Below are 11,674 nucleotides of genomic sequence, written 5' to 3' on the forward strand. Positions count from 1 at the left end.
ATATATATATGCAATTTATATCAAATAAGTACACGTCATTCTCATAATTTTCATTTTTTAGATTAATATAGTGAATACAAATTATTTCCATTTTCCCCAAATATTTATAGTATTATTATTTGAAAAAAAAAACGTGATGTACATAAATGTGTAAATGTATCTATGTATCAGTATATATGTAGTGCATTAAAGTCGGATCCGTGAATTCACTAATTATATAATAAAATGACCGAGGATCAGTAAGATAGTCTTTCCTGTAGGGCTTATTGTGTGTGTATGTGTACATGGGTACATGCAATGTATGTACACGTAATGCATTATAGTGTCAGGATCTGAGCACAGGATTGTCGTAACATATTAAGACTTTCAGGGAAATTAACAAGATTATTTTTGACTTGCTTACAAACGATTAGATTACTTGCTTTTGCTTATATAGCGTGGTAGCACGCTATCGAGAGATACAGCACATGTCCACTAATTCCAACGTCGTACGCTAAAGCTTGTGCGTTGCTTACGTCTACAACTTAAATCTGTCTTAATGCGTTACGGCAATTCTGTGCTCAGACCCAGTCAGTATACAAATGATACTGTGGTGACATCTTGCGTACGATATATTAAACGGGCTTAGATAAGTTAGAACAATTTTATCAAAGGAGCATAATTGAAGAAGATTTCGGTATTATCAAAAGATGATACTGCAGTAGTATTAAGATTGCATTACGTTTTATCTTATGTTGATACATATATATTTTTTTATTATAATACATATATTTATTGTGGTATGTATATATATATAAAATATATTATATATATTTTATAAAATATATAATTTATTAATAAAAAATTTTTTAACTTTTTAATATTAAATTGTTGGAAATAAACGCCCTCTAAACAGTCAAACCAGACCTGTAGTCCAGTTTAAAGATCCAGCTTGACTGTTGAGTCTTTATTTCCGATTTGTTGTGTATCTACGATCTTATATACAGGTATACATATAATAAGACACTTTATATTGTTCATGATGTGTGTTCACATTTTAAATTATATTGTAATATACATGTCTAAAATATATAATGTAGACTATATAATACGATTATAAATCTAATAAAGAATTTCCTTCTTTCTAACATTTTTTTAAATATTCAGATAGCATGCATATGTCAAACAAAATGTCTAAAAGGTATCTTAATAATATCGTTACAATTTATTTTTTATAATAAATCGTTATGATTTCTCTACCGTTATTAATTCTCTAACATGTATTAAGTAATATAACGATAATTATATATTGTTAATATTTAACTGACATATTGAAAGTACTTTAAATGAGACCACGTTTGAGCGACCTTTATGCAGATAAATGCCGTTTCTGACATACATCTATTGTCCTTTTATCACACTCTATGCACGTCCGAGAGTAGAAAAGCACAGGTGAAGCATGCACGTGGGGGAGTCCTTCCGCTTTTACAATCGTAAAACCGCAGGTGCAGCTTGTCACACAATGAACAATGCTCGAACACCTCGAACAATTTCACAAATTATATGACTGCAGTTTAATGCAAATGCAATTTTTTTCGAAGCGTTCTCGTTTCTGAATTTGCGCTTAAAACAGTAACTTTCACTTCATTCTAACGCTATGAGTTAATTTAATTCTCACAAACTGACCTTATAATTGAGCATTAATTGAAGCACTAAATTGATTCATTACCTCGTTCCTTCTTGTATTTCCTTGAAACTATATGTATATTAAGTATCGGGTGGAAACAAAAATTTACAGAGCTAAACTTTTGTTCAGACTCAATAAAATATTTTACTATACATATGTATACATAGAGGGGAGAGTGGTCTAAATATCATTTACAGTTTTTGTTCTCTATAAGGCATAAATAAAATCCGATCATAAAACAAATGGTGCCGTTCGAAAAATCATTCAATTTCCTTCATTTTTGCTTGAGACCATTTCGACATGTAGTATCTCTTACCTGTGTCGAACTATATCGAAAATGTAAAAATGAGTTCCAAATCGGATCTATCCTATTAGGCTATTAATTAATGAAATCTAACTTAAACAGTATAAATTAAGCTAAAAATGCTTCGACGTAAACGTAACATACAATTTTTCTTCTACAAAGCCATTCAAGTATAGCGAGGAACTACTCGCGCGTACAAAGTTTAAGTTTCGCGAACTTGATAGTTTAATCGTCAACGCGTGCATGATCGATCACACGAACCATATGGTTCACGTGCCCCCAGCATGGAAGTAATGGGTCATGGTTACATGAAGAAGACTTTAAACGGAGATCACGCTCTGTTCTTACATTTTGAAAGTTGATATACGGTGCAGATGTTCCGGAGAATACGATCCCATTATAAATAGAAACAATTTTAGCAAGCGTTTGATCAATATAGAAACTTAATTTAACATGAAAATTACTTAAATACAGTTTTCTTTTATAGAGAGAACTGAATTAAAAGAAAATTATAAGTTTTCGAAATCTTTCTTCTTAAATTTTTATAGGCTTCGAAAATCTTTCATAGATATTATAATTAAGAATAATTATTTAAAATTAAATGCGTAATTTTTAATACGTTGCAAATGAAACAAGGTTCATCGAGTGAAATTTGTATAATCGATCAGGGTATAAGCCTTTGATAAAATTAACTATCCTGTTTGTTTTATTACAAAGGTCAATCGATATGTTATCATGATCATTGTTATTTCTGTGAATACGATAAGTCGAATACGATAAGTCAAAAAACGGACAAAATGTACAATCATCTTGATAATTATAAATTAGGCAAAACGATCAAGTAATATAATAAATTATTATACAATTACTGAAAGATAGTAATAATCATAAGATAACATTATGCCTTCATTAATAAATTAAAATCTTAAAGTTCAGGCTATCTTAAAATTTTTATTTTTACTTTTGGGTCCTTTTTCTTATATAAAAATTGATTATTCAATAATACATACACGATTAATTAATATCATAACTTATGTGCGTTTATAGGAAGCCCTACTTAGGGGCAGGAAATGCGTACCTTCTCTCTTTCTCCGCAGTCCCCCAAATCCATCCATTTCGATTTTGTCGCGGTGAACTCTCAATCCGGAAGTCGATGCTTTTGAAAGGAAATACCTTCAAAGGATTCTGTCGATCGATCATTTCCTACAAAAACGTTAACGGAATTTTTAAATTATTATGAAATACATAATAAGCGTGCTTGTTCCAGAATTAAAAAGCCGCGGATACACTTTCATTGAATGGTAGAAAGTATCAGAAAGTAGGATTTTGAAAATAATTTGATTCAACAAATTTAATATATTGCAAAAGAAAACAATATCGATAAAAGATGCATAACATAAATTATATCAGTTAAGTTTTATAAGTAACTCGATATGACAAAATTGTTAAGATAAAAATATTAAGTGAAAATGAACTAGAAATATTTAACACAAATAAGAGGATCACATTTGATCAAAGTGGTAGTATTTATAATAATATTTTGTGCGTGTGTGTAAATGTTTATAATTTTTAATTCAAGCAAACTTATTATAATAAAATAAAAATATTTTGGAATTTCTTAATTAGTACATTAAAAAATATAATTAAATTAATTAAATACAAATGTATTTCATTTATTGTCAGTCTCATCCGTTCTGATCCAACAGTATTATTGGTCGTCGCGCAAAGTTACGAATAAAGGGTTAATATATTTAATAATAGACGTTTCTTAAAGTTCGTTGCAAGCGTATTCGTTGGTATACTTTCGTGTTTTATTTACGGATATTGCAATTATCTCGTAAAACCTTTTACGCTTCGACGTGTTACGGACGATCGCCGTCGCGTCGCAACCGTTTCTCACGGAGAAAAAAACACTCTTTTGGGATGACGGTTGCTTCACGCAACATAAATTTTACGCGTGGAACCGTGGACTCTCTTCGTTCGCGTAAGTTCGTCTTTGCAGGTGTCCCACGCAAAATTTTCGCACAATACGCACGTCGCATATCGCTTCTCGGACCGTACGTTAATCTGCGACGCACCAACGCGATCATGGAAGGGTGGTGAAATTGAGTTAACGAGCGAGTTAATGCCCACGAAATTATGCCGAGTCGAATAAAAATTGACCACTCCGCGATGCAGATCGAATTAACACGCACTCTGACGCGATGTGTAAGACAGTAATTCCTTAAATACCCGAAGAAAGAGCATATTGTAATAAATTACTATCTTTTGACATATCTGAAACAAGTAATTAATATTTAAATGCGATATGTATTTTTCTGTGTATAGCGAATATCCGGATTTGACTTGTATGTGAATGCGAAAGTACTAATGAAATAGATCATGTAATAATCACATTTATTTATGAACTCTTAAAAAACAAAGTTTCCTTCAATATCAATTTCTTCCTCGTCAAAAAATTTATTTATTAATGGTGTCAATTTCTAAAAATGCCGAATTAGGACGAGGAAACATGAAAGCGGAATTTATGTAAATTCTTTCTTTGTCCAGTTGTCTCGTCTCACGCTTCGCGCAAAACCGCCACGAAGCGGAGCAAATCGACATGCATTATTTATCGTTGGGGGTGCCTCTATGGGAAATAACTCTCTCTTTCAGGAAGGGGTGAAACGTCAATATAAGTTTTTGTGAGAATTTCTTTGCTCTACTTTTACTCACATAAATTATGTTAATCCAACAGCCAACAAATAAATAATGTCTTTTACAAACTATTATTTAAGATATGAAAATATTACTCATGACAAAAATAAATTGATATAACTATTAATGTGACCAAATCGTAGATTTCTACAATTATTTTGAATTGTATAAAAGGTTAACAAAAAATTAATTACTTTAAATAAGTGTATTACAACCGGCATTATTCGCAGAATATTCATGAAACGATCGAATGAAGCAATCGAAATAATCAGTTGTTTGTATTGTTGGTGCACCTTTCGCCGTGTATTGTGGGTAACCACTCGCACGTAAAAGTCCAAAGAGATCTAAGAAAGGGGTTGGCACAAACAACCCTTCGACGAGGCAGATGGTCGATTGAACAAAATCGATCTCCGATTTGATCTATCAAAATCTCAACGTTGTGTCACCGCGGGGGCGCCTCTTAACGTTATTTTTAACAATTTCCACACGACGATCGACTGATAAACGTCGAAGGGTTTCGTAGCGTAGCAGATGTTCGCATCTAACGCATTTGCGATACTCCGATTCGGTGTTTGCATCACCTCGGTGTATATTTTCGATAAATTAGACGGCTTGAATAGATCCTTAAAGAAGCTTAATCACGATAGCGCGTCGGGTCTAACGCAGTCTAACCAGAGAAAAAAGAGAATTGCCCGATGATTTCGTTAGGCAAAGATTGCTTGATAAAGACCGAAGGGTTTCGTGACTGAGCAGATGCTTCGAAACGTCATATACCGTTTTTTGGAACTTTTTTAACGTTGAGCTGTATCGTTTATCCGTATCGACATCTAATTTCACGAGAGAAAAAGATCATTACAAAAACATTTTCCTTAACGAACAAAAAACACAACGCAGCAAAAGTTTCGAATAATATCGTACGTTGTCAAGTTAAGTATCGAAGGTGCAATATAATCCAATTCCTTATATAGAGTTATGAAATTAACATTTTGTCATTTTTCTATTTGTATCAAAATATAAATCAATTTATTTCTGCGGTTAGTTTCAAAGTAAACAATACTTGTATACATTTAGTAAATACTGAATAGTAAACTAAATTTCAGTCAAATACATTTCCTTGAATCGTTAAATTATTTAGACTCATTGTTTTAGTTAAATTAACGATATATTGAGTAGGTTCAGTGGCAATCTATAGAAATTGAATAATTAAAATTGAGTATAATTGGGCGTTATAGAAATAATAATGTAACATCGAACATATACAGTGCATATCAATTATTTTATTCTTGAGGACCAAACTCAATGTAATTTCAGCGATGCAGGAAATCGACGAAGAGAGAATTTCTAGGCGAAACCGCGAATTAGACAGCTGAAAGAACAACGGCATTGCATTGGTAAACGGGATCAACGATTGGTACGGGCCTAATGCGTAATTAATGACCACCGGATGTGTTGCATGACCATGTTGAGCGCGATTTTTCGTCACGACAATATTTGCTGCTTTTTCCACCATCACGTGCTGCATATTGAGATAATAGTTGAAACCGCAACCACTCGCGAGTCAACGAAATTAGAAAAGGGGTGGCTCGCACAGGAGGGTAAAAGGAGACCGGGTTTGTTCGCTGGCCTCGATTGCAGCGCAGCATGCTGCATGAGTCGTCAACAAAGAAGATAATAATATACGGCGGAAACGAACAACCGAACAATAATATGCGGTGGTGCAGGCAATATACAGCAGAAAGGGGTGCATTGATTTGTTAATTGTTACAGTGCGTTTGCCACAATTTTACCGAATAATATATTCAACCAATCATAGCAAGGCAGCAGCCGATTCTGACTGTCGACTCGAAAATAGAATCTCCATTTTTTAATGTTGATTACACATAATTGCAGTTAAATGAGAAATTTATTTTTGAATAAAGATATAGATCTGATATAGATCTGTAGAATCCAGAAATGAAAGAATTCAAAGAAAAACAGAAATTTTTATGAATTATCATCAAATAATTACTTGCGTATGGCGCGTCATATCGATTGATTAAAAGAAAAGGGTTAGAGATAGCTTTATCGCACCGTCTGTCTGGCCAAAAATGAAACGATAAGCCCAACAGAAATTCCAGTATTGTCACAAGAGGAGGGATAGGGATATTTTACTATCTATATTAACCCTTGTCTCATAAGCGATAATTCTGTCCTTTCAGGAAACAAGTGGACTGATGTTCTTTTTTGTGACAACTGAGTCTTGTGTATTTTTATTTCGAAAGATTTTAATTCTTACATTGTTGAAACGCCAACTTTATACATGTACAAAGTTGAAAAAAAATGCGCGAACATGTGAATTTGTGCGCGAAGTAACGAAGTGTAATTAATAATTTTAAATTTTTTTCGCGACTCACCAAAACTCGGCTTACGTTCAATACTTTGGAAATCTTTTAAACATTATATTTCAGTGAATATCGATAAAAGATTTGTTCTAATAGCTCTTTTTAAGATTTTCTTCTATTTCTCATTAAATACTATTATTGTAATTGATCTTAACAGATATAATAAAATAGTGGTGCGTGTATACTGATGAGAACTTTTAATTCGAAAAATATTAAAGATAAAAGAAAACATGAAGCAATCATCTAAGGCAATAATAATCGGGATAGTGATTTGGTTATTCGGAATTGAAATTGTGTTGATTTACAGTTAGGTAACTCTATTTTTAACTGTAACTTAAAATTTCCTTCACTGTACTTCGGAAATAAGGTTATAACTTAAAATTATGTAAGATTATAAAAAACATTTTTTATAAAATGTTTTTTTTTCATAATGTTTGGCACGTAATTAAAAAAAAGTTCACTGAACTCGCTAATATCAATTAAAATTAAGAATAATAATTCTCATTTGACAGAGTTATATATAATTTCATATAACCTTAATTAATATAAATTTATATAAAATTTTCTTCGAAAAAATCGGTTCGCGATCAATATTTTGAGAATTTTTGAATTAAACATTTTATTTTAGTAAATGTCAATAAAATATTTGTTCCAATAGTTGCATGCACAATCCAGATAAATAAAGGTATCACACTTGAGGATGAAAACATACAGAGAAATAATACAACAATTCCTTCAACGACGAGCATAATATCAACGACAGTACCAACTACATTACAGTCTACAACTTCGTCGAACACTTCTACAGAAAAAACAACTGTTTCGCAAACGGACCATACACCAGTTTTTACAGAAAGCACGAGCGTGATAACAGAATCGAGTGTAGCAACGACAAAAATAACAACTCCAACTTCGAAATTGACGGTTCCTTCAATGCAATCGACAATAACGTCTACGCGATCTACAACAATGTTAACGAAACCTACGACAACGTCAATGCAATCTACAACGCAATGTGTAACAAACGTAACAATACATCCATCATCATCCACGGCAGCGTCCCCGATATATTCGACTACAACCGATACTATAGAAATAGTGACAACAGAAACTACAACATTTCCGATAACATCAACGACACTCGTAACTAATCCAACGATACTTACGGTTACACCGACATTACCAGATATTACATCAACAGTTTTATCATCCATCCCCCCTACAGTTACAACGAAAACGACAAATACAACGATGATTACATCTAAAACAAATATAACGGAAAAATCGACGTTTACTGTGAAGTCGACAACACCGACACCTTTTCTGACGTCTTTTTCAATGGGACCTTCTTCACCAGTTACAACAGCAGAAACAAGAAATTCAACTTTTACTGATTGCGATATTAATGTAACCGCCACAAGTACGACTGAAGAAAATACATCGAAAACAATCACTCCTAAATTTAATTATGTCCTTAGAGATGACACAGGAGTGGCGTGCTTTCTGGCAAACATGACGATTCATGTAAATTTGCAATACACAACAAAAGGTTTTCAGGTAAATAAATGATAATACATATAATTTATATAAAAATAATATTACACGCTTTTTATAGCTTTTAAACACGTTCATTACAACAATTCATATTTTTCTTTAATTGATTGCTTCGTCAGCAATTATATATGTATTTAATCATTATTTTACTATGTCACAGAATACATTTGAACTTTTAGATACTAGAATCCATGTTGACGGTTCCAACGGACGCAACGACAACAGGTGCTTGCGTTGGAAAAATCGCCAATATAACTTTGAGTTGGGAACCAGTTAAATATCAAGGCTATAACAATAAAAAGAATAAAATTACTTTTAATTACTCCCATGATAATAGCAAGTTCTTTCTTGATTCCATCTTCGTCGATTTGCACGGTGATAATTTCTCATCCATATATTAAATTGCACTTAATTCTGTAAAAACGTATATAAGAATGTCATTTAATACACTTGTTTACTACTTAATTATGATTTTAATCTCTTTCATTTAGAAATATTATAAAAGCATTTATTTTAAATAAATAGAGGACCGCCAAGAAATACGGTCGAAAGTAAAGCTAATAATGTTTCTTTGTGAATTATTAAATACATTTTCTCATATTAAACACCAAGATTTAATTTCGATCCTATTTGACACTCTACTTATTTGTCTTATTCACATAAGTAATATAGTTTAACTTATTATTGAATATTTTTCTCATTATTTTATTTAAATGAGTTAAAAAATATTTTCTCGATATTTAACAGAGAAAAGACTAACAGGAAACGCGACGGTCAAGCATCTGGGATTATTCTCTGCTGCGATAAAAGATGGAATATTTATATGCGAAACAAGCACTATAATAAATGTCGAGAACAAGATAAATATTGATATTTCTAATATCTATTTAATTGTCTTCAATGAGTGTTCCAATAATTGCAGAAAAACAGGTACAGTAAGCGCTACAATCTTATTAATTGTATATTAATTTAAAAGTTGCTTATTGATTGTTATAAATATCTCAAATATAAAACAAAGATATTGTGTTTCAGTGACTAATTGCATTGCTAAGACAGTTATTAAAATCATCGTGATCATTGGTATAATAATTGTTGGTATCGTTCTCAGTGTTGTACTCTTCGTCTTATATCTACTATGGTATAAACAAAGAGAATCCAAGAATGATTTCAAGAACATTTTTAGGAGGTTTATTAGGCATTAGTTTTTAGAGAAAATAGTTTTAAAAAACATGAATTTTAGCAATGTTAATGTCAGTAGCATTGTAACGTGTCCATTGAATTATGTATCGCGTGAATATCTTATAAATAGAGGCTATTAGAGAGAAACATTTACTTTTATTAAATAAATATGTCTATTTTAAATTTATATTATTTTAATAATCGTACTGTTATCTGTGCACTAGTACAGGCATATTTTTTTTCCTTTTTTGTCACAAGAGTAAAAATCCAAGCCAAAATTTCTTTTCATATATTTCTTAATAGCAATCATTTAATGTCTACATTGAAAAATAAGTGTTTAGTATTTGTGATTGTAATTATTAATTTATCATTCACTAAACGCTTCATTTTGGTCAAAACCTATATGTAAATAAATAAGTTTAATATAAAGTTACTGTAAGAGACTATTAAATTACTAGGAACAAGAAAGTGCAATTAAAGTACAGTTATAAGTAGAAAAGGAGAAACAAAATTAAGTTATATAGTCACTAATAGATAGTAATTTACTATGCAATTATAGTCATAAATACAAAACAATTTCTCTCAATGTATGGATTGAATTGATAATTGGGAGCTGTGCCAATAAAGATTGCGTATGGCGCTGGGAAACAGCGTTCTTTAATTAGTTAGACTTAACAAATAGTTTGGGGTTCAATCGCCCCTGTATCCGTCACGGTTACGCCCACCCCAATTACCTCGTTACATGATAAACTGTAACATTTACAGCACCATCTGCACAATCGTGTGAACGTGATCAGCTGATGTATTCTACGAGAAATACATTCCTCACATAATATTGATTTCATATTCCAGTAATTCTCAGATACGATGTTTACATAAAATGTTATGATGTTCTCTAACATTTTACGAATTTATATAGTGAGTATCCAACATATTCACTTAACGACGAAAAATGTAAACATCGTATCTTAACGAATTTATATAGTGAGTATCCAACATATTCACTTAACGACGAAAATGTCACCTACTCGTTTGACGACACGTACCAGAAAAATATCGTATTTCAAACCGATTTCGGTAGAAAAAATATCAAACACACCCTTCGTTTAACACCTGGATATCATATCGCTTACAGCAGATGCCACAGTGAAATTTATGATTATAGCGTTAATTGGTCAGGAGGAATGTCCACTATCATGTGAAACATACAGGAGGCATCGTTTTTATTATCGTGAGAACTACGAAAAATATTAAAAGCAAATCGTTCGAAATTGAACGAAAATATAGTAACTTATAGATATGATATAAATTAGATATGATATGATGATAAAGAGAATATTTATATTATTATGACAGAATTCAAGAAAAAAGAAGAAAAACAACAAAAGTATTATTTATATACATATAAAACATGAAATATATTACTCGTCAAATTTTCATATTTTTGCAACTGATATTTTCTGATAATTGATTTGCTCCTATGAATTGTTCTGAATTTGTTAGAAAAGATACCTGAGCATCTTAGACAGCGTCAGCTGTTCGGCACCGCGTCCCTTTAAAATTTAAAGATCCTGTAAAGCCTATTATTCCTCGCTCCTCGTTTGAACTGAACCTCTTTGACGACACTAAGCAGAGGGTAAGCTGTGGAAAGTGTCGTGTCGCCCATTTCGCAAAGATTTATGAAGGAAAACGTATAAGGAATCTCCGAGCCTTTCAAAGGAAATAGCAAGCGTGCTTCTTTATTGCATCGATGATAGAAGATATATTCAGCTAACGATAGATTGTTATAAAAATACAAAGTCTTATAAAACAAAACAACCTTGATGCAATCTAAAAGAAATGGTAATATTTTAGATCATAGATGCAGATCTAAAAATAATGTTATATTAAGTT

General features: G+C 31.7%; 1 protein-coding gene across 1 annotated transcript; it reads left to right on the top strand.

Moving 5' to 3' along the window:
- The first annotated feature begins 2,254 nt into the window (after nucleotides 1–2,254).
- On the top strand, nucleotides 2,255–9,003 carry LOC108775680 (flocculation protein FLO11). The gene is given in 6 exon segments (XM_083287325.1): nucleotides 2,255–2,327; nucleotides 4,521–4,654; nucleotides 7,220–7,237; nucleotides 7,240–7,354; nucleotides 7,707–8,605; nucleotides 8,782–9,003. Coding segments are annotated over 6 exon segments (1,461 nt in total).
- Nucleotides 9,004–11,674: the final 2,671 nt, after the last annotated feature.

The sequence above is a fragment of the Cyphomyrmex costatus genome, unplaced genomic scaffold (assembly GCF_001594065.2).
Source record: "Cyphomyrmex costatus isolate MS0001 unplaced genomic scaffold, Ccosl1.0 scaffold306, whole genome shotgun sequence".
Taxonomy (NCBI): Eukaryota; Metazoa; Arthropoda; class Insecta; order Hymenoptera; family Formicidae; genus Cyphomyrmex; species Cyphomyrmex costatus.